A 24,031-nucleotide genomic window follows, 5' to 3' on the forward strand; every position below is an offset into this window, starting at 1 on the left:
TTACATAACTCCGTTTGTATATAAGGGAAAAAAAAACATTCAAATTTATTGTTAGTTCGTTGATTGCATAAGAATATCGTTAAAATTTACCTCTCGTGGTTGGGATGTTCTTTCTTAATCGATCGGTGTGTGTCGTCTGTAGACTTCTGTAATACCGACCGAGAAATTCTTAGTGAATAGCACTGCCCTCTAGTCGAGTATTATCTAATACCTTCTCTGTCTCTTTCATTTTACGCTGTGCAATCGGTCGAATGCGCCCGTCCCTCTATATATTTTTATTATAGTTTGCACAAGAAACAGGATGTTCGTGGTTTAACAAAATAAAATTTGTATTTGTCGAAGATTATGTAATACTTCGTAAAAATTCTTGAAAATCTTTAAAAAAAAACCATCTTTTTTTCTCTATAAAATTAATAAAAGTCTTTTCACGTAAATATATATATATATATATATATATATATATATATATAAGTATACATATTTCATTCGAATTCTATTAACGTAGTCAAATTACTCAATAGCTGTCCTTTTCGTGTATCATTCCAAAAGCATCGATAGATGTTAGTAGTTTTTGAGGCCATATTGTTCTGATAACTGAAAAGCCAATGGCGTTTGTAGGAAAAACGGTTCAAAAATTCAAACGTAATTGAAAATCAGCCGGTGGAAGAAACGGTCATTCTTTCCTAGTGCAAGTGGTGGCGCTAAGATCGTATAGAGGGGGCGCTATTTCGTGCAACGCGCATGCGTTTTCGGTAGGGACGGGTCGAGACGCGTAGAAAATAGTCCTGATTCGGTTGACCAGTGGAAACCGACGATCACGAGAAGAACAAGGAAGAAGAGAAGGGCAAGAGGGAAGGATTAGCTTCGTCACGTTTTTTTACGTCCTTCGTGCCAAATAAATAATACGGTTTTTAACGTTAATCGAGCTCGGTGATTGATAAATAGCTAAACGTTTATTATTATCGTTTATTCTGAACTCCCGTCTATTTACGAGGAAGAATAAGAGCGATATCGAGGAGGCTTGTGGGATATCACTACGCCGCACGTTGAAGAGAAAAGCAAGAGCGTCCTAGAGAGTAAGAGAAAGATAAGGGGAAAGAGAAGAGGGGAGACCTTGTCGGGGTAGTTGATTCGGTAGTGACTACATGTGGGTATCCGCCGGTTACGATCAGAAAACGTCTCGCGTTAGGACGATATCGTAAAAAGTCTCGTGTCGCTATTGCATTTTATATCTTACAAGATTATCCTGTAGAAGTTACTAGAAATCATGCAGATGGATCCAACGACTGTTCAATTGATCCAGGTCCTCGAGAGGACGGTCTCCTCAGGTGAGTCGATTTTACCTAAAAGAGGTAAATTCATTTTTAATCGTCTAATTTGTTCATAATGCTATCCCAGATCCATTTAAATAGAAGATTTTTTTGTATCCATTTTTAATTCTGATCATTATTATTATCATCATCATCATCATCATCGTCGTCGTCGTCATTATCATCATCGTCATCATCCATCATTAATCATCATCGTAATCTTAACCTTTATGCCATTGACTTTTTTTTTTTTAAATTTAATATCTTTCAAAAGACTTTATTTTTCCTTCTTTAATCGTTACGATTTTATCGCAACATAGATCGGATGCGACCGCGTGCGCGTCCCTTCGTTCGAAACGTTCGGTGAATAAGCAACGGAACTCAACGTAACGCAACGCGTGATTCTAATCAATCGAATCTATGAATCATTTCAATATAAGATCCAATTTCATGTTCTAATCAACGATAATTTCCATTACGATTTTTCTTCCTATCCCTATTATATCGGCGCCGATTATGCTCGCCTTGGCTGTTGCTATGGGCTTTGTTCGACAACCGGAAAACTATTGTCTCGTCCGGCGGGTTCTCGTTACCTCGTAGTTCCTTCTTGTTGACCACGGCCCTACTTTAGTCATCTATTGCTTCTGCCGCGAGTATCGCCCTTAAACCCCTAATCTCTTTGGACTAACCTAAAATATTTCTTCAATATCCATGCATAGCTTTGACCTTGTCATGATAACGTCTTAAATATTTCATACTGATATTAACTGTTTGTTCAATATTTATTTTCAGACAAAAATGAATTGGAAGCAGCAGAAAGTTTTTTGGAACAAGCGGCGCAATCCAATTTCGTTAGTATTTTTTATAATTTTAATTATTTATAATATTATAGATTAGTTAATTAAATTATCTTCAAATTTTGTAGCATGAGTTTGTACAACGGCTCAGTGGTGTACTGGTTACTGGAACAGCCAGTCCGGTTGCTCGTATGGCAGCTGGTTTACAATTGAAAAATCAACTTACCTCTAAGGATCAAGCATTAAAGTATCAATATCAACAACGTTGGCTGGCTATCCCTGCAGAGACAAGAGAATATATAAAGAAAAATGTACGATAAGATATTCCTTTTCTGTTTTCTTTTTTTTATTTATTTTTATTATTACGTATTCTTGGCAGCACATTCGTTTAATATTAATGCAATTCATAGTAAAGACTTATTCTTGTTATAGATCTTGGGAGCATTAGGAACTGAAAATAATAGGCCCAGCTCTGCGGCTCAATGTGTAGCTTATGTCGCTGTTGCTGAATTACCAGTCAATCAATGGAGCAATCTAATTCCTTTATTAGTTAACAATGTTGTTAATCCAAATAGTACTGAAATGATGAGAGAAGCTACTTTAGAAACTATCGGTTATATTTGTCAAGAAATAGAAAGTGAAGTTTTAGTATCGCAATCTAATCAAATTCTCACTGCAATTATTCATGGCATGAAAGGTTCCAGTACATCCAATCATGTACGACTTGCAGCTACAAGTGCGCTCTATAATTCCTTAGAATTTACCAAAGGAAACTTTGAAATAGAGGTCTGTATTTATTTATTAATAATTCTAATTTTGAAATTTTTTCATTATTTATTTACATTTTGTAACTGTTATTTAATTTTATATATTATATATATGTATATTAATTCTACTGTTGTATTTACAGTCTGAGAGGAACTTTATTATGGAAGTAGTGTGCGAAGCAACACAATCTATGAATACACAAGTAAAAGTAGCAGCTTTACAATGTCTCGTCAAAATTATGTCATTGTATTATCAATATATGGAACTTTACATGGCACCAGCATTGTTTCCTGTAAGCAATGTTTTCATAATTTACATATGGCATTGATAACAATTAACTAAATTTTTCATAACTCGCATACAGATTACTCTGGAAGCTATGAAGTCAGATATAGACGAGGTTGCACTGCAGGGAATTGAATTTTGGTCCAATGTGTCGGACGAAGAAGTTGATTTAGCTTTGGAAGAAGGAGATGCTACTGAAGTTGGTCGACCACCATTAAAAGTTTCAAGGCACTACGCGAAAGGTGCTTTACAATTTTTAGTACCGGTACTCGTGAAAAAGTTAACGAAACAAGAAGAATTCGATGATGAGGATGATTGGAATCCTTCGAAAGCTGCCGGTGTTTGCTTAATGTTACTTTCCACTTGTTGCGAAGAAGCTATAGTTCCATTTGTTCTTCCCTTCGTCAAAGATAATATCAAGAATCCTGATTGGAGATATAGAGACGCAGCGGTAATGGCATTTGGTTCCATTCTTGGTGGAGTAGAGCCTGTTACTTTGAAACCATTAGTGGAACAAGCAATGCCTACACTAATCGAATTAATGTACGACAGTAGCGTCGTCGTAAGGGACACCACAGCGTGGACGTTCGGGCGTATTTGCGAAATCATTCCAGAAGCCGCTATTAACGAAACATATTTGAAACCTTTATTGGAATCTTTAGTAAACGGACTTAAGACAGAACCTCGTGTAGCTGCGAACGTATGTTGGGCTTTTACTGGTCTTGCACAAGCTAGTTATGAATCTGCCTGCGAGGATGATCATCAGCCAGAAACTTACTGTATGTCTCAATACTTTGATTTCATCATTCAAAGATTATTAGAAACTACAGATCGACCAGATGGAGCTCAAGCAAACTTGAGATCCGCAGCTTATGAGGCTCTGATGGAAATGGTTAAAAATTCTCCTAGGGATTGTTACGTTACTGTGCAAAAAACGACAATGGTAATTTTGGATAGGTTGCAACAAGTATTACAAATGGAAAATCATATACAAAGTCATACAGATCGAGCACAATACAACGATCTTCAATCATTACTCTGTGCTACTTTACAATCTGTATTACGTAAAGTAACTCCAGAGGATGCGCCACAAATATCTGATGTAATAATGACGGCTCTTTTATCGATGTTTAATTCTAATTCTTGCAAAGCTGGAGGCGTACAAGAGGATGCTCTTATGGCTGTTTCTACATTGGTTGAAGTATTGGGAGAACGCTTCTTAAAATACATGGATGTATTTAAACCATACCTATGTCTTGGCCTGAAAAATCATGCAGAGTATCAAGTTTGTTGCGTTGCCGTAGGCCTTACTGGAGATATTTGTCGTGCACTTAGGAGCAAAATAATTCCATATTGCGATGAGATAATGACCCTTCTATTGGAGAATCTAGGAAATAATACGGTTCATCGTTCTGTCAAGCCTCAAATATTTTCGGTCTTTGGTGACATTGCTCTTAGCATTGGTGCAGAATTCAAGAAGTATCTGGATGTTGTTTTGCAAACATTGGTACAGGCTTCCCAGGCGAACGTCGACAGATCCGATTACGACATGGTCGATTATCTTAATGAATTACGCGAAGGCGTATTGGAAGCATATACAGGAATAGTGCAAGGCTTCCGTGGAGATTATACAAATCCATGTCCTGAACCTGAAACTGCATTGGTCGAACCACATGTGCCGTACATCATTCAATTTATCACCTTGATAGCTCAAGATGGCGAGCATTCCGAAGGCAACATATCGGCTGCGCTTGGTCTTATCGGTGACCTAGTCTCCGTTTTTGGAGCAAAATTATTGCCGATGGTGGAAACCGAGCCTCTTACCGAGTTATTAACGAAGGGCAGAAAATCGCGTAACACCAAAACGAAGACATTGGCCAATTGGGCCCTTAAGGAGATTCGAAAGGCTAAGCATCTTGCTGCTAACAATACTACGTCCAGTTGGTGAGTATTCATTTATTATACCTATAAGCATGATAGCTTAACAAACGCAATGTCCTCTAGCTTGTTTGTCCTGCTGTTCGCGTGTATGTGAAGTGTGTGCGTTTGAATCGCCATTTGTTTCTTTTTGTTCTTTTTTTTTTTTTTTTTCTTAAAAAATTTTTTTTTTATTTTTTCTTTGCCCTTTTAGCAATGTTAAGACTGTGATAATAACTACTCCTCCTGCAACTGCTGCGAAAGTAGAAGAGAAAGCGTGAGAAAAGAGAAAATATGTTCAAGGCTGTGTGTGTGTGTGAAAGGGTTGATGGGTGGGTGGGAGTGGGGAAGATACAAAGGGTCATTCAATGCAAGATTAGAACATCCACGTATGTCCAACTTTTTTTTTATACTACTCGCACGATCGCGCCTAGGTACGTGCTCGCGTTAAATGAATAAATAAAATGACATAGCTATATATATATACATATATTCGATATATTAAATAAAAAAATGTAGGAATATTCTTTGCGGGCAACGGTCACTGATATTTGGCTCGCTTTTGTTGTTTACAGATCAGCCCACGGTTGTACTGTTGTGCAATTTGATTTGACTAGAAAGCTATCAAACAATACAAAGACAACAAGATTGGATGTTGCGGATGCGAGTTGATGGATGTGCGTGAGTTCCGAAGCGATGAGGATGGGGTGATGAGTCTGCACGTGTCCCTGTCTGGCAACGGTATGCAAGGGTACCGGCAAAAGGTACAGGGTGTCAAACGCAGCCCATGTATGCTCGACATAGACAAATACCTATCTGCCGGATGCCGACAATAGATGATTAAATAATACGAGTGCAAGTGGATGATGCCAAAATGAGTGAGCCAGGGCCGAGGCCTGCTGAGATGTTCCCGTGATGCAAGTATGCCTGAAAATCGTGTATGCGGCTTCTATCCGCGTGATTGAGAAAACTCCTCGTGAAGTTGAATCCGAGAGAAAGAAACAAAGGGCGACTTCGATGGACGTATTAGTGGGCATTGAAAGGAAGAGAGTGCGAGAGATGATGATGTATTTGAGAATATATGGAAACCACGAAAGAACTGAGAATGTACGCGAGAATGAACGAAAGGAAAAAGGATGACGTTTTCAATTTTGCGTATGAGAGTTATATGAGAGAGAAAGAAAAACAAAGAGAAACAGAGAGAGAGAGAGAGAAAATGAGTATATGTATGTATGGATGGATGGATGTATGAATGGATGTATGTATGTATGTGTGCAAAAGATAAAGAAAAAAAGCGAGTGAGAAAGAGAAAGAAAGAGATATGAAATGCCGTAAGCATGAGAGAGAGAGAGAGAGAGAGAGAGAGAGGCTGTGAGAATTTTAGTCGAATTATATGTACCCTTGTTTATGCACGTCGCACGACGTTATACACATTACTATATACTACTACTACTACTACTACTACTACTACAACTACTACTACTATACCCTTTTACTTATGTGGATTTCTGATTACAAGTCCCACGGTAAGAAAATCGTATCGTGACTCACGTGTAAGAAAGAGTTAATGCTCAGGATGTATGACATGTAATTGTGATTTTTGTATGACTGATAATTTTCCTTGAGATCATGTGATAATGAATATAGTATGAATTTAAATAAGTAAGTCTGAACGAATTTGTGAGAGTGTGAAGAAGAGAGAACGAGAGACTGAGTTCAAAACAAAGAAACAAATATACAAGAAGATTCGTCAAGAGATGGTCTGTGGGTAACCAACCCCTGATCCGATCGTTTTGCGCGCGAATCCAATGATCCGTTGTACGACGATGTGTATGTTCATTTCCCTTCCTCCCTCCCTCCCTCCCTCCCACCCTCTCGCCCTTGTCTCACCCACCCCCACCCTACCCTGTATACGAATGTCTGTTGCTATATTGATTCATTAAAATTAATATTTTACTGGCAACAAGTGATTTAGTTGTATCGAAAACCTCTTCGTCTAACTAAGCCTGAACCGAGAGAGAAAAACAAAAAAAAACAAAAAAAAAAAAGACGACGACTGCACTCCATCTTCGCTTCTGGCATAAACGTAGTAAATTAAAAAGGAAAAAGTAAAAAAAGAAAAAAAAAATAAATAAAAGACATTATTAGTGCTAAATTTTATGCGATCATAGTACCCCATCATTTCATCATTAATCATCATTCATTCGTTCATTGATTCATTCATTCATTGATTATCATTTTTACGTATTAAACATGTGAAACGATGATTGAAAAAAAAAAGAAAAACTAAAAAAAGAAAAAAAAACTATAGGGAGGGTATATTTTATTCCACTGCCATCGAATCTAATTCTATTTTAACTATTTTTACTATTAATCGTTATTTATATTCTTAAACGAGACTTTTTCGACTCTTCCTTTTGATCTCAAATGCGAGAGAGAGAGAGAGAGAGACATCATCTTTTTAACGTGTTTTCCTTTATCGTTTATGATGTAATATTTCGCGAAGAATAAGATGAAAAAAGAAAAGAAGAAAAATAACAACAACAATAATAATAATAATAAATAATATTGTCTTCCTGGATTCGTGGCTTGAAAAGAAAGTGGATATATATATATATATATATATATATATATATATATATATATATATATATATACATATACATAATAGTACTCTGTTCGATGTAGTATTATGATCGCGTAAAAATACGTAGAGGATTAATATTGACGATATTAGCCTCAAATATATTTTACCTCAAAACAAAAAAAAAAACAAAAAATGTAATATTAATAATAATAATAATAATAATTCTACCGAGATGAAATAAAATCGAGTCTATGTTGAAAATAATAATTCGATTATATGCATCGAAAATCACAATTGAACGATTTTTTCAACGAAATTGGAATTTTTCATTCTAGATGTGGTGGTGTGCCTTTATTATTAACATCTTTTTTTCCCTAATTACTGAGATATTTCAAAATAATCAATTGAGTTTTGCGAAATTGATTTGAACTCTCCCCCTAACCTATATATATATATATTAAATTATAATACTATATATTATTTTAATGTATTAAATATTATATAATGTTATAATATATATATAATATTATATATTATAATATTATAAATTATATTATTATAGTGTTATATAATATATATTATTATTATATATATATATATATAATTTAATATATATAATTTTCCTTTTATCTTTTTATTTTCTATTTGTTATATTTAAAAAAATAACCCTTATTTTTATTTCTTTATTTTTTTATTTTTATTTTTGTTATATAGAAAAACCTTACTTTTAAAATTTTTGTTTTCTTTCCTACTTTTGGCACACGTATTTTTCACGTGAATTGAAAGATTCGAGCGGAGGGGTAGGTCCGCTCAGAAGAAGAGGAGGAACAATGAATTCAATTTAAAAAACAAAACAAAAAAAGAAAACAATAATAATAATAATACTACAAGAAAAAAAAAAAGAGAAACAAAAGCGAAGGGCCAAATTTAAAACCGCGATAAAGTCTTAAAATTAAAAGTTTAATTAACACGGTTGTGGGTGGTGGTTAGTGCATTAGTAACTGCATTCCAAATAAATACTATTGCCAGTAAAAGAAAATCCTTTCCAATTTTTTTAATTTTATTTTTTTTTTCCTTTCTTTCGTATACATATTTCTAATAGTTTCAAATCCTGTGATGATTTTGTTCTTTTTTCTTTTTTTTTTTCCCCTTAAAAAAAAAAAACAGTTTCTGCTTCGTACGTCTACGTTAGTAAAAGAAGAAAAAGAAAAAAACGTTTAGAGACATATCACGCTTTAATATTTTTTTTTCTTTTTTTCTTTTTTTCTTTTTGTCAAGAAAAATAAAAATATAATTTAAAAAACAAAGAAAAATAAATAATAATAATAATAATAAAGAAAAGAACAAATATTCTTAGATTCTTCGGTGACGATCGGATAATCCAAAAAGAAATTAAAAAAAAGAAATAAAATTAAAAATCAAACCTATAATCTTTCGTCATCGTACGTAAGAGAACAATTTTTCTTATTAATTGGAATTCCCCCCTACTTCCTCCCCCCCCAAAAAAAACAAATTGCATTAAAAAAAATTTCTATATATATATACACGTCTCATTTTTTTTTTTTAATTGGAATTTTCACCCCCAAAAATAAAATTGCGTTAATAACAAAATGTCTTACAATTTTTTTTTCTTTTATTTTATATTTTCTAATCAAATCGATTTCTTCGAATATCGAACTCCTCGATCGTAACCGAAGTACCAATGAAGTGTATATTGTTTTTTCTTGAAACATTCCATCAAGCAAGTGAGAGAGCGAAAAAGAGAGAGAGAGAGAGAAAGAAAGTAAGAGTAGTATGTTGTCTATGGTGTCTATGGTGTCTATGAGAGAAAAAAAACTTGATGACAACGTGAGAAATTTGAATGGAAGAGAGAGACTTTGAAAGGAGGGTAAGAATAGTATGAAAGATAAAAGGGGGAGAGAGAGAGAGAGAGAGAAAGAAAGTAAGAAAGAAAGAAAGAAAGAAAGTTTTACGATGGTGGTGTGAACACACAGATAAAAATGTCGTGGGGATTTTTTCGCGTTTTTATTTTTTATTTTTTTTTTTTAAACAAAGAACTCGATCAATCGCTTGCCCGTTCGTCCGATTCGTAATGAAAATTTATCTTTTCGTATTAAATAAGATAAAAATAAGATGATGATGTGGATGATTTATTTGAATCATTTGAGTACCTCTCAAGGGTTTTTTTTTTTTTTGGTCAACACAAAAAAATATATCAAACAGTGAAAACAAATATCATTTTCTTACTGTATAACAAACAAACAAAAAAAAAAGAAAAATTATTATCAAAATTCAGTTCAGTTCTATCGACTGATAATAAAACCCTTATTTTTGGGTACCTTAATGAGGATTAACAATCAACACGCACGTTTCTTGTCGCATAAATTGTGTAAGATAATTTTTCAATTTTTTCAATTAAATCAATTGAAATTTGTGACCGTATACTACGACCACCTATGGGGATTTAAACAAAAATTCATTGGAAATTAATCCGATACTACAAAACGTATATTAACACTTTAATGGCCGCACTGCATTGTATTATGCAGTCAAACATCACCAGATGCCAGTATAATATTTGTGGAAAAATTAATTTAAGAAAAAAAAAACTCGAATTAAATTCACGAAAAAACAAAACCTAACGTAAAAATAAGAACAATTTAACAACAAATTTAATCCCTTAAACAAACAATTTTGGCTCAATGTAATACAACGCTGCTCGAGTTAACTCGAACGTGCAATTTAACGGCTTAATTTTAGATAATTTTAAATATATATATATAAAGTTATAAAAATAAATAAAGGGCCATTAAAGTGTTAAACAAAATAAAATAAAATAAATTAAATAGAAGTAAAAAATCGTCAGAGGATTTACAATTGAAACATGGATTTTTTGTTTCATTTTATATCTTACTCGTTATCAAATACAAACCGCACACCATAATAAGTGTACACTTACCTTAGTCGTTCCATTTATGACATTTATCACTGATTATCGTGTTAGTTTATGTATTGGTGATAGTTACGCGTTCTTTTCTTCAAATACATACATACACACACACAACACGCACGCACGCACGCACGCACGTACGCACGCACTCTTCGAAAATAGTTCTGCTAATCTCAAACCCGAAAGAAAGAAAGAAAGAAAGAATTCATATACACTATATTTTTTATATATCTAAAAGTTAAATATTTTTTTCATATATCATAGAAGATATAAAATAATAATAATAATATTAATAATAATAATAATAATAATATAATAATAATAATAAAAATAATAATAATAATAATATATTTTTTATAATTAGTAACATTTCCGTAATTAAAAGTACGCGTGTTATACCTTTCGATATTTGTTGCGATTGCAGATAATCTCAAATTTGGAAAAAACTAACGTTACATGCCCCCCTCCCCTCCCTATCCCTATCCCCTCTTCCCATCACCCCGAATAAATTTCCTATTGTTTAAAAAAAAGAAAAAAAGAAAAAGAAAAAAACCTATGCGAAACGTTGCATAGAAAAAGAAAGAAAGTAGAAGAATTTGATTACATAAAAACAACGGTGTGTTATTTGTCTGTGTGTGTGTGCGTTTGCAAAATTAAAGAAACGCGTCTACCACCAACCATTGGTTACACGATGGTATACAATCCAATGTAGTTATGTTGTTGTTGTTGTTGTTATTGTTTTTGTTGTTATTGTTATTTCTAAATCCTCGGGACGATTTTTTTGCTTCGTCGATAAAAAGCCAAGAAATAAAAATTTAAAATTAACAGAGAAAAAAATAACATGGGACAAAGCAAACCAAAAAAAAAAAAAAAAAGAAACAAATACAAAATTAATAATATCAAAAATTAACCCTTTCAGTGGTGAATTACTTTTTAACTAAAAAAAATGTTTTGGTAGAAATGGAATAATTTATTATTAATCAAATTTTAATATAATAAATTATATTTATTGTACAAAGTAAAAAACAAAAAAAAATTAATAATATCCAAAATTACTCCTTTGAGTGGTGAATTACTTTTTAATTAAAATGTTTTTTTATAGGAACGGAATAATTTATTATTAACTAAATTCTAATAATAAATTATTATGTAATCATTATAAAGTTTTTGTTTTCTGAATGTTATTTAATTTATTAATTAATATTAAACATTACATTATTTTTTTACAATAATATTAACAAACACGTGTATATGTATATATCGATAAAACACTCTGTTAATTTTTACCAAACGCATATACGCGTCCATTAGCATTCTAAAGGGTTAATATTATATAATCATACATATTTTTCATACATTTTTTATTTATCATCATCGTCGTCGTCGTCGTCGTCGTTGTAAACGGTCCAATGGCTGGAAAGAAGAACAATTGAAAATTGTTTAAATTTTTAGAATCACGTTGAAAAATCGGGGGGTTGGTCGGTCGGTTGTTGTAAGTCATAAGATGATCGAGTTGTAACAAAAAAATTAACCAAAAACTAATAATAATAATAATAAAAAAAAAGAGAGAGTCAGAAAGATATAGTAGGATGAAAATGGGGGAACGTAAAAGAAGAAAAGAAAAGATAGAAAAAAAAAAGAGTAAAAATTACAAATCTAAAAACCGCGACTGTGATTCTTTTCGGAGATTAAAACTCCTCCATTATTATGCGAGAGAGAGAGAGAGAAAAAGAGAAAGAGAGAGAGAGAGAGAGTTCGATATTTTAATTTTTGATGATAAAAAAAGAAAAATGATAAAAGAAATAAAAAAAAGGAGAGCACGGTTCCCTAAATGTGAGATTTTGTCAATGTTCTTCTCCATTTTTGTTATTTTGGCTCAACGAGATACAATGTCGCTCGAGTTAACTCGAACGTTTAACTTAAGGGCTTAATTATTTACCTTTTATTTATTTTTTTTTTTTTAACGAACGTTATTTTAATTATTGAAAGAAAACAAGAATTAATATTGTATTATTATTTTTTTGTTATCTTAATCCCTTTAAGAAACAATTTTGGCTCAACGAGATACAATGTCGCTCGAGTTAACTCGAACGTTTAACTTTAGGGCTTAATTATTTATCTTTTATTTATTTTTTTTTAACGAACGTTATTTTAATTATTGAAAGAAAACAAGAATTAATATTGTATTATTATTATTATTATTGATATTATTATTTTTTTGTTATTTTAATTCCCTTAAGAAACAATTTTGGCTCAACGAGATACAATGTCGCTCGAGTTAACTCGAACGTTTAACTTAAGGGCTTAATTATTTACCTTTTATTTATTTTTTTTTTTTTAACGAACGTTATTTTAATTATTGAAAGAAAACAATAATTAATATTGTATTATTATTATTATTATCGATATTATTATATAAATAAAAATACTCTTTTTACCTTTTCTGTAATAAATATAAAAAAAGAAAACTAAAAAGATGAAAAAAAGTTGATGATAAAGATGAAGATTAAAATGAAGATGAAAATGATGATTAGGAGGAGGAGGAAGAGGAGGAGGAGTTCAAAAAAAAAAAGAAAATGGAACTGTACTCTCTCTCTCTCTCTCTCTCTCTCTCTCTCTCTCTCTCTCTCGCGTTAAATTGTACGTTAAAAAGAAAAGAAGGAAAAAGAAAAAAAATGTCATGTCGACTAAATTAATGAATTAATTAATTAATTGTTAGCCTTTCATCGTCGAGACTCTTAGAGTGGGTGCGATGCTTTTCATAGGGGGTTTGTAAGTTGAGAGAGCATGTAAATAAAAAAAATTTAAAAAAAAAAAAACAAACAAACAAACAAAATTGTTGTGTGCATTACGCTGTATCAGTGATGATGTGCGCTAAATGAAGTAAACGATTGACGAAGAGGAGGGTGTGTTACACTGAGAGAAAGAGAGAGAGAGAGAGAGAGAGAGAGAGAACAAGATAGAAAGAAAGAATAATAGAATAAGCGTGTGAGAGAGAAAGAGAGTAAGAACGAGAGAGTAAGAACGAGAGAGAGAGAAAGTAAGTAAGTAAGTAAGTAAGTAAGTAAGTAAGTGAGTACACGTTTTATGTGTAGTATTGTGTTGTTGCGTATCGTAAAATATGATGAGAACGAGAAAGAGAAAACGAGTGAGAGGGGGAAACAATTATGAACAATAAAAAAAGAAATTAAAAAAAAAAATAATAATAAAAACAACAACAAAAATTAATAGGAGATAGTTGACTCGTGATTCGTCTTTTGTTTAAACCTACAGCAACGACGTGTCGTCTTTTTAGTAAAAAAAAGAACCGGCCAAAAAGAAACCATTTTTCTTTTCTCTTTTTTAATGTAAAAAAAACACAATTTAGAATATTGTCCTAACAAAAATAAAAAAGAATAGAGAATTAATCAAAATGTTTATAAAACAGTATAAAAATACAACGACGTTCGAGAGTTAATTTTGAGTGTGCTGCAAAATTTTGGCCATTTTTTACTCGAATTAATTCGTGTGTGCAATTAAAATGGGATTAAACGAGTATTATAAAAATAAAAATTTTTTTTTATCTAAACGCGAAACACGAGTCTCCAAATATATCCAGAAAAATAAACGAACAAATCAAATCAATAACCAAAAAAAAAAAAAACAACAACAAAAGTTGAAAAATATCCGACATCGTAAGAAAAATTATTCGTTCTGTTTATATTCCTTCATCGTTTGTTCCTTAAACGTGTTTTTAATTAACAACGATCGTTGGAAATTGTGAATTCGAAATAGATTCAAAAATATTAAAAAAAAAACAAAATTGAAACAAACAAAAAAAATAAGATACGGAACAGAAAAGATATTACGCATAAGAGTAGATTTGTTTTTTGCGAACTTATTGAGAATGGGGAGTGATGTTGTTGATGTTGATGATGATGATGATGATTATGATGCCGATCACAATGATCGGACTAAAATTATAATTGCGAATGTGAATAAATTCATGAACGGTGATGGTAAACATGGACTGAAGTATAAAATAAATGAAATCGATGATGAATGGGAAGTTCGTCTGGCCTGCCTGCCACCAGTTTTGCTCACCCTCTCCAAACATGTTTTTTTTTTATTTTTAATTAAATAATATAATTACTACCCTCGTTATCAACAACCTTTTTTTTCTTTTTTTTTTCATCTAGTATGCAAATTTGTAACCTTTGCTTATCACACTTGGTCCAAAGGACTCAGACCCTTTTTTTTTTTTTGTTTGCAACTTGAATCATTTTTCACAATTGTTCAATATTTGATAAATTTTGTAAATTAATTTAAATTTTAATTTAAACCTATAAAATCTATATAGTCTTTTTAAGTGAGTATTAAAGAAATTTTCAAAAAAATGTTCAAGTAATTCTATGCAATGGTTTTTTTTTTAATAACGATTTTTCTCGTCCGGGTCCAAAGGGCCCGGGTGTGGTAAGCGTGTTCCCCCCACTCCAGGAAGGGTGGTAAGCAAAGGTTAATATTGGACAGATAAAAATATGAAAAGGTTTTTGATTAAAATATAAACATTGATATACGTAGAAATGACATTACTTTCTGGTCCCCATAACATATATAGATGATTATTAAAAAATTGGCATTAATTAAAAAGTAATGTGACACAAAAGAATACACGATAATGGTGATGGTTTGTTTATGGCCTACTTTTCTATTTTTTATTTAATCCTATGTTGTCTAACAATCCTATTGGAGAGAGACAATTTGATTCTTTCAAAAATAAGGAGGAATAGATATTACTACAATTTTTTTTTTTTAGCTTGTGTAGGATCGATCAATTTTTATTTAAAACAAAAAACCAAAAAAAAGAAATGTGAAGATTATTTATAAAAAAAGAAAACCCCAATACGTGTGTTAAATTGTCGAATTTTCTTTCTTTCTTTTTTTTTATTATTTATATTTTATTATTAATTAAGATTAAAATATTGAAATGTGTACGTTTCAAAAGAAAAAAAGGAAGAAAAAAAAGGGGGATATAAAATGCGATTATTTAAGATAGAAAAACGTGTGTGTGTGTGTGTGTTCGTTCATGCGTTTACGTGAAACTACTTATGACAGAAATAAAAAAAAAAGAAAAAAAAAGAAAAAAAGAATTAATAATTTATTCTATTAATAAAATAAATATATTATTTATTAGGGGGTGGAGAGGGTGTGGCAATGTCCGTATGATGCGAGTTAGATTTGTATTTGATTTTATGAATTTGTTGTGACAGTCGTGTGATTCGTGAAGTCTGTGCTTGTGAAGAAGGGTTTACACTTGAAAATGATGATTATGCGACTTCGGCCACATAGCTTATGTGTGTGAGATCGATGATGATGATGCTAATGATGCTAATGATGCTAATGATGATGATGATGACTGTGAACAATTGTTGAAGAAAGTGTGCCTAACGTGTATAATCGGTCATATTAATGATACACCTATGTGCGTGTATATGTGTTTTGTTTTTTTGTGAAAAATAAAACAGAGAAAACGTTTTGGATGTTTTTAACATCGATTGGGAAAATAAAAAAGAAAAAAGAAAAGGGATTATTGGAAAATGATTTTGGTTTTCCTTAATAAAATGGAACAACGAAACAAATTGGGCATATCATTTGACAATGAATGTTAGAAAAATAAAGAAAATAAATCATCCGGATTTTAAAGTAATTTTCATTTAACAAAAAATAAAAAATTGATAAAAAAAAAAAAAAACATTAATGTGACTGATTATACCATCGAGTGTAAGAAGAACGGATTATACGAATCGCCAAGCGACAGTGCCATATATAATTCCAAATCATAACACACACACACAACAGAGCTAATTCACCACCACATCGATTTATTATCCTTACGACACTTACTACACACACGAACAGAACAGAACGAAGAATAAAGGAAAAAAGAAAAAAGAAGAAAAAAGAAAAATAAAAAAACAAAGAATGAAAAATAGAAAGCAAAAAAAATTAAAAAAAAAAAAAAAAAAAGTGTTTACGTAAATCTATTGTGTTACTCTTTAAATTGAAACAAGAAGAAAGAAAGAAAAAACCGAAGAGAAAGAGAAAGAGAGAGAGAGAGAGAGAGAGAGAGAGAGAGAGAGATTTCAAAATTAATTATTTTCAACAAATTTCCAATTTACAATGGAAAGCAAGTAAAATTGCTTCTTCTACCCCACTACCACCACCACCACCACCATCACGTCTTTGCATGGGATATTTATTTCCCTTCGACATACTTAAAGATACATTTGTTCGGAAATAAAATTTCATTCGAAATTATTTTCCTATATACGCGCGAGAACACACACAATCAATCAACAACGGTTGGTACTTCGTCTTCAGCCTCCCTGCCCACCCACCTCCCCCCATCATTTTTACCAAAATGATTCGTTCATTTTTTTGCTTGGCAGGGGGGTGTGTTTTTTCCTCCCTCATTGTAGTATTTATTTCTATGTTCAATTTATTAATTAACCCTTTGCACTCGAAGCTTTTTTCGCTTGCATTAACCAACAACTTGAGAAACGATTTCAATCAAATGAAGGGAAACACACTTTACACGTATTTTGAAAATTATTTATAAACAAACAGATCTGTAGATATATACATAATACAATTTCATCAATTTATTTATTTTTATTTTTAAAAACAACCAAATATTTGTATGATATTTCGTGAAACAATATCCCAAGATCAGGTTTATCATGACACGTATCACAATAATCTGTTACTTTTAGCCTAAATTCAGGTGTATTACGATCAGAACAAACCTTACAGTCCCTTTTCAACCCTTCAAGTATTATCTTTAAGTATATCTTTAAAAAAATCTCTTATCACAGATCGTAAATAAATAAATCGAGTAACAAAAGACTCTGAAATTAGCTGGGCGCCGTATCAGCGCCGCTCGAGTTGCCATTGAAATTTGCTCAGGTGCGTTTAACATTCAAAGTTAATTTTTCTCAAAAACAAAGCATCAAATGAACTATTTTTATTCTATATTTTCGATTTATTTGTTCATATAGAATCATCCCCCTTTTTCGCTTGTATCAACAATTTATCGATCACCCTGTATATTATTGTACAAATCTTTGACGGTGGTAAAGAAAGAGAAATTAGTTGCATCAAAATGGTCGAAAGGTGAATATAGGGGGGCTGTTATATAGCGTAATGTCAGCAGTGTTCTTAATCTCCTTTAAGTACCCTTAACCCAATTGAATTAGAAGGAGGGGTGGGGTGAGGGTGCAGGGGAGGGTGCAGGGGAGGGTGCATACTACTGACTTTTCTTCTCCACGTATCGTATAGTTTTCTATCGTTTCGTATATGCACTTGCTTGGTTTTATTTCTATCCTATCGTGCGTATGCGCTGTGCACACCAAAAAAGAACAAAAAAATAGAACGATATTTTTTCCTTTCACTCTTGTACTATAGTTCGATTAGTAGAACCCATTTAAGAAAGAAAGAAAGAAAGAAAGAAAGAAAGAATAAAAGTCAAACCCTGATTCATCAAAGTCCGATAATCGTTTTGTTTGTTTTTTTTTCTTTTGCCTAATATTTGTCATAGAAGTTGTGTGTGTAGGAAGCTTTTGAAAAAAAAAAAAAAAGAAAATAACAAAGTTGTCGTAACATTTTTTTTTTTTTATTTAAATTTCAAATCATTTTTATCGTACAAACATTTTTTTTTTTTTATCGATATATATATATATATATATTTATATTTGAGAATAAAAATCTAGTGGAATAATATATAATACTACGACGTGTTGTACACCATATTTAGGATTAACGATATCTTTTGGTAAGTCATTTTACTTTACAAGTCACTTAACAATTTTATCGAAATATTTCGAATATATCCAAGGATCGAAAAAAAAAATTTGAAAATATATAATAATATAAAATAATATATAAAATTAATTTTAATTTAATATTAGATATGAAATTTAATATTTCTATATTTAAATATAAAATATAAAATTATATTATTTTATTTTATTATTAATTTATCGAATAATATAAAATAATATAAAATTAATTTCTATATTTGTTTTTTATTTATATTATTAATAATATTATTATTTTAATTTAATATTTTTATATTAAAATATAAAAGATATATAAATGTAAATTGTAAAATTATATTATTTTATATTATTCTACAAATGGACAGAACTTCCTGTATATATACATATATATATATATACTTCTGATAATAATTTGGGCAAAATTAAAAAGAAAAAATATCAATCACCCCTTGCATTATTAGTAGTAAATTACCTATAAACCTTTATTCACCATTTTTGCACGATTAAAAACTGATTCATGAGAAAACGAAAAACAAACAAAGAAGAAAAAAAAAAAAAAAAAAAAGAATCGCAGAATAAAAGGGATTGAGAAAGAGTGTTGTGGGGCTTGTTTGTGTGAAAGAATCAAAAAAAAAAAAACAAAAAAATAAGAAGTAAGAAAGTGTGACATGATAAAATAGAAATAGAGAAGTAAGTATGTTAAATAGAGAGAAAGAGAGAAAGTAAGAAAGAAAGTAAAAAAGAAAAAGTAAAAAGGAAGGATAAAAATTGGTTGATTGATTGACGTTTTGGTTCCCATGTCCAAGCAGAAAACGGTGTAGACGAAGCCAAGTGCTGATGCTGCAAGGGTGGAAAGGAAAACGAGCAAGATGCAACAACACCTGTCATCTCATTTGAATCTTCCTCGGGATGGGGATAATGCATCACACCTGACTACGTTCTAATTTATCGTCGAGAGCTTTTGGTGGTAACAAGTACGAGTCCAAAGTTCCTCATGAAAATGCAGGAACAAACTGATGATTATCAACGACAGGATGATGCCAACAACGTCGATGAAAAAACTAAAAAAAGCAACGATGAAGTAAGTATAATAAATTATTCAAGGTTTGTTTGTTTTCTTTTTTGGGGAGCGGCGGTGGGGAGGGGAGGGGGATGAACCTGTATATTTATTTTCTCCTTTTTTTTTCGTATACTTTAATTATATATATATATATTATTCGAACAAGTTAGGAAAAATATCAACGTAGTATTTGATCAAATTGAAAGATGTTAGAAAAGACAGGATACAAATGGTGGACAAGGATCCACCTTGGATGGGATTAATTATCAGTAATTATACGTAATTACGTACGACCTATGTAAAAATGCTATTAAATTATTAATTATTATTATTAATCCTTAATAATAAGGATTATAATCCAATAAATTTGAAATGATTGAACATGTGAGTGTTCAAACATGATTTTCAAACTGAATAGGAGAGATTCGATAATTTACAGCGAATTAGTTTTATACTTTTATATATATCATGATGAGTATATACTCGTTGAACTCAGTTTCTATACTAAACGATTGAAAACAAAAAAAGTAGAGTGTCCATGTGTGGTGTCATAGGAAGGATTCGATCTTGACGATCTTTTGCCGATCGTTGGTGAATTTGGCCGTTATCAGAAACAACTGTTATGGCTCGTATGCCTACCGGCATGCTTGCCTTGTGGTTTTTGTGCTTTCAATCAGCTATTCATGGCGGATACACCAGCCCATTGGTGCAAAGTACCTGGACTGGAAAATATGGATATTTCTCGAAGAAGGAGACTCGCCATTCCTACCAGTCAGGTGCCTTATAGTTGTGAACAGATATTTTATTTATTTTTTTGTTTGTATTCACTTTAAATCAACTCTCGTCAGCTTGAAGAAAGTCTCCCAATGTAGGCTTAATTGTATATATATATATAGTAGGTTGATCCAATAATTGAAAATGAAATTTATTTCATAGCGCTTTATCCTAGCAAAATTATAATATTACATTGTTTGTCTAAAATTTGTATAAACAATTTATACATTAAATTTAACAACTAATTTAGGAAAGATATTAATATAATATTAATATTGTTATATATATTAATTATATATGATATATATATATATATATATATATATATAATAATATATATTATATAATATATTAATAATTACTATATATTTATTAAATTATATATTTTAATAATTATTATTATATATTATATATATTATATATTGTATATAATAATAATTAATAATATTATAATATAATGCAAAAGAATACAATTGATGGCAAAGATCGCACCTCGTAGAAAGCTCGTTCGTATGTGCCTGAACCATGAAAAACTACGTTAATACCCATTTAAGTTTGTAATAGTATTGAAAGGACATTTTTACGGCAGGATGACAACGAAACGTACAGTCAATGCACACGATATGACGTCGATTGGACGACAGAAAATGCATCCAATACGAGAACAAACTCTTCGTGGTCCATAGTACCCTGTGATCATGGTTGGGAATACGATACTTCTGACATCACGTCATCGATAGTTATTGACGTACGTAAAAACCTTTGGTTTTTTTTAGTATCGTTCAATTATCGACGTTCGGATTAAAAAAGGATTTTTTTTTAAATGCCTTACAGTTTGATCTCGTTTGTGAACGTGCTATTTATCCAACGATCGGTTTGGTTGCATTAAATACAGGTGGACCTATTGGAGTTTATCTTTTTGGTAGTTTAAACGACAGGTAATTATAATTTTATAAAATTAAAATAAAAAAAATAAACTAAAACTAAAAAATTAAACTAGTAAAAATTAATCAATTTCTTAACGAAGGATACATCTCGAATGTTTTAGCAATGTAATTTGTTCTCCTTGAAAAAATCAAACTTCTGATCGTTTTAAAGTACAACCTTAATTATTTTTATACTATAACGATATTATGTTTTTACAGAATCGGTCGTAGACTATCTTTCTTTACGTGTTTAGCAACATTGATTACCGGTGGTTTTCTCACGTCCATATCTAACAGTTTTTGGACATGGGCAGCTACCCGAATGGTAGTTGGTTTAACCATACCCGCTATTTATCAAATACCCTTCATCATATGTAAGTAATTTATTTTACTTTATGATTGTATGGTATCGTTAAATAAATATATGACGATTATTTATTTTTTTTTTAGCGTTAGAATTGGTTGGACCTAATTATCGATCATTCGTGACAGTAATGACGTGTAGCTTCTATACAATGGGTTTATGTATGCTAGCAGGTGTTACCTATTTAATAAGAGATTGGAGGATGCTAGCAATTACAACGAGTGCTCCTTTTCTATTATATTTCTTTTATTGGTGGTAGGTGTGCATTAAATACCTGCTATTATCAATAAACCAAATAAATAAACCAATTAAAAATCAATAATAAGAAACATCCGTAAACATCCGTAAATCAATCCGTAAATCTAGTGTTAAATATTCGAGCTAAAACACTATTATAAAAATATAAAAAAATTATGAACAAAATTATAGGTTCCTTCCTGAATCTCCACGATGGTTATTGGCTAAAGGTCGATTGGTAGAAGCGAACGATATTCTTGAAACTTTAGCACGCGTCAATGGCAAAGAACTTCCAGCATCGTTCACGCAAAAGCTTCGTCAACGAATGACAATGTCCAGAACGAAAAGCGAAGAAGAAAGGCTACGCAATGGACCTGGTGTCTTGTCTCTTTTTAAAACACCAAATATGCGTTTAAAGACCTGCCTTATTACATTAAATTGGTAAATCATAATTTATATCTTTTAAATCACAGTATTATTATATTTTGATAAATCAATATCTTAACATTTTCGCGATTGTCAACATAATGCCACGTTATTTTAACATTTTTAACTGATCAGAATTTTGAACAACAAATGATTAGAATAATTATGCAATGTCAAGTGATATTTTTTATATTTATACATATTTAAAAACAAAAAAAGACCTGTAGTACTCATTTGTCAATTATAGACTTGCAAAAAACGTATGCATTACTTGCTTAAGAATTTTGATTCACAATTAGAACCGTCGATCGCGAAATGGTTAATACTTTTTATTTATTTGTTCATTTAATTGTATTCAATTGATCGTCAGGTTTGCCAATAATATGGTATACGTTGGATTGTCTTATTATGGACCTGCACTTGGAAACGAAGAACATCTTAGTTTTCTTTTTTCATCGTTAGCCGAAATTCCCAGTTATATGGCTTGTTGGATAGTCATGGATAGGTGGGGTCGCAGATGGCCGTTGTGTCTTTGCATGGTTGTAGCCGGTGTCTCTTGTATAGCAACAGTTCTACTTTCTGCTGGTATAATTCTATTGATTGATGAATTTACAAATATATCATTGCTAAAAATAATTTGTATTCGTTACTCGAATTTAAATACAAATTGAATTATTTTGCTTTTATAGATGCTGTTGTAGCCACATTAGTATTGTTTCTTTTATCAAAGTCTGCAATATCAGCCTCGTTTTTGATCATATATCCGTTCGCTGGTGAACTGTATCCAACACAATTACGCGGTGTTGCAATTGGTTTCTCCGCTTATATCAGCGGACTTGGTCTTATCATCATTCCATTCGTTACATACTTGGTGAATATATTAATTGTATTGTTAATACAATCAAAGAAGATACAAAAATGGAGAAAAGAATAACAAGTCGAATGAGTGTTCTTTATTACAGAATATGATATTGTTTTTTTTGTTTTTTTTTTTTTATTTACAGGGTAAGGAAAATTTAGTTTTGCCTTTGGTAATTTTCGGCTGTGTCGCGGTGATCGGTGGTCTTTCGGGTTTACGATTACCAGAAACTTTACACCATCGACTTCCGCAAACAGTTGAGGAAGGTGAACTCTTTGGAAAGGATTGGACTTGTGCAGATTGTATTAGGTGCATACCGACTAAGTAAGTTTAAATTATATGTTCGTTTGAACATATAATTGTTCTTTGTGAGTTTAAATGAATTTTTTCTGTTTATTGTAGACCTTCATCTGTAGCGGCTTCCTATGAGGACCTGTCGGCAAGAGAAACTGTTGAAATGCACGAGGTACCTGAACTTCCAATGACTCAAACAACTACACCGACACAAGCGATATCTCAAAGAATTTTAGAGGAACAACAAAGACCGAGCAGTGCGAGCGTTCGCCGTCTTGTTCGACAATCTAGCGTGATGGAGACTCAACGAGACTCGGATGGTTCTATAAAGATGACATATTGGTTTTAGAACTCGAACAAATTCGAACAGAATCGTCTATTATTTATACGTTAGTCCTTTAGTTTTTACGTAATCCTATATTCATAATTTATAGAAAATTATCATTTTTCTAAAAGTATTACTATTTACCATCGTGCTTTGTCATTATCATTTTTCTTCCCCATTAACTTTATTTTTCTTTCTTTCGTTTCTTCTTTCTTTCTTTTTAACAAATAGAAGATATAGATTGTAAAATTAAACGAAAGCCCATTTTTTGTTTCTTAAAATTCTTTTTTCTTCTTATGGTCGCTTTTTTTTTTTTTTTATTTCTACGATAAAAG

At 31.3% G+C, this 24,031-nt stretch overlaps 2 protein-coding genes across 4 annotated transcripts; both read left to right on the forward strand.

The window, feature by feature from the left end:
• Positions 1-765: 765 nt before the first annotated feature.
• On the forward strand, positions 766-19,381 carry Fs(2)Ket (Importin subunit beta Fs(2)Ket). Of its 3 annotated transcripts, none has more exons than XM_015322315.2 (7): positions 766-1,328; positions 2,103-2,161; positions 2,236-2,418; positions 2,540-2,893; positions 3,018-3,167; positions 3,240-5,104; positions 19,241-19,381. In XM_015322315.2, coding segments are annotated over exons 1-7 (2,673 nt in total). In that variant the 5' UTR covers positions 766-1,267; the 3' UTR covers positions 19,242-19,381. The 3 variants fall into 3 exon arrangements, with proteins under 3 accessions (XP_015177801.1, XP_015177799.1, XP_015177800.1); XM_015322314.2 differs by lacking the exon at positions 19,241-19,381 and adding an exon at positions 5,653-16,345 and having other exon boundaries at positions 767-1,328; XM_015322313.2 differs by lacking the exon at positions 19,241-19,381 and having other exon boundaries at positions 3,240-5,108.
• Positions 19,378-24,030, forward strand: CarT (Carcinine transporter). The gene is made up of 11 exons (XM_015322316.2): positions 19,378-19,512; positions 20,046-20,267; positions 20,855-21,013; positions 21,100-21,203; positions 21,411-21,565; positions 21,642-21,810; positions 21,985-22,233; positions 22,589-22,803; positions 22,908-23,089; positions 23,223-23,401; positions 23,480-24,030. The coding sequence occupies exons 1-11, from the start codon at positions 19,426-19,428 to the stop codon at positions 23,718-23,720; spliced, it is 1,962 nt and encodes a 653-aa protein (XP_015177802.1). The 5' UTR covers positions 19,378-19,425; the 3' UTR covers positions 23,721-24,030.
• Position 24,031: the final 1 nt, after the last annotated feature.

This window comes from Polistes dominula, unplaced genomic scaffold (genome assembly GCF_049000335.1).
Source record: "Polistes dominula isolate Pdom_NZ unplaced genomic scaffold, Pdom_raw_medaka contig_79, whole genome shotgun sequence".
In the NCBI taxonomy this organism is placed as follows: domain Eukaryota; kingdom Metazoa; phylum Arthropoda; class Insecta; order Hymenoptera; family Vespidae; genus Polistes; species Polistes dominula.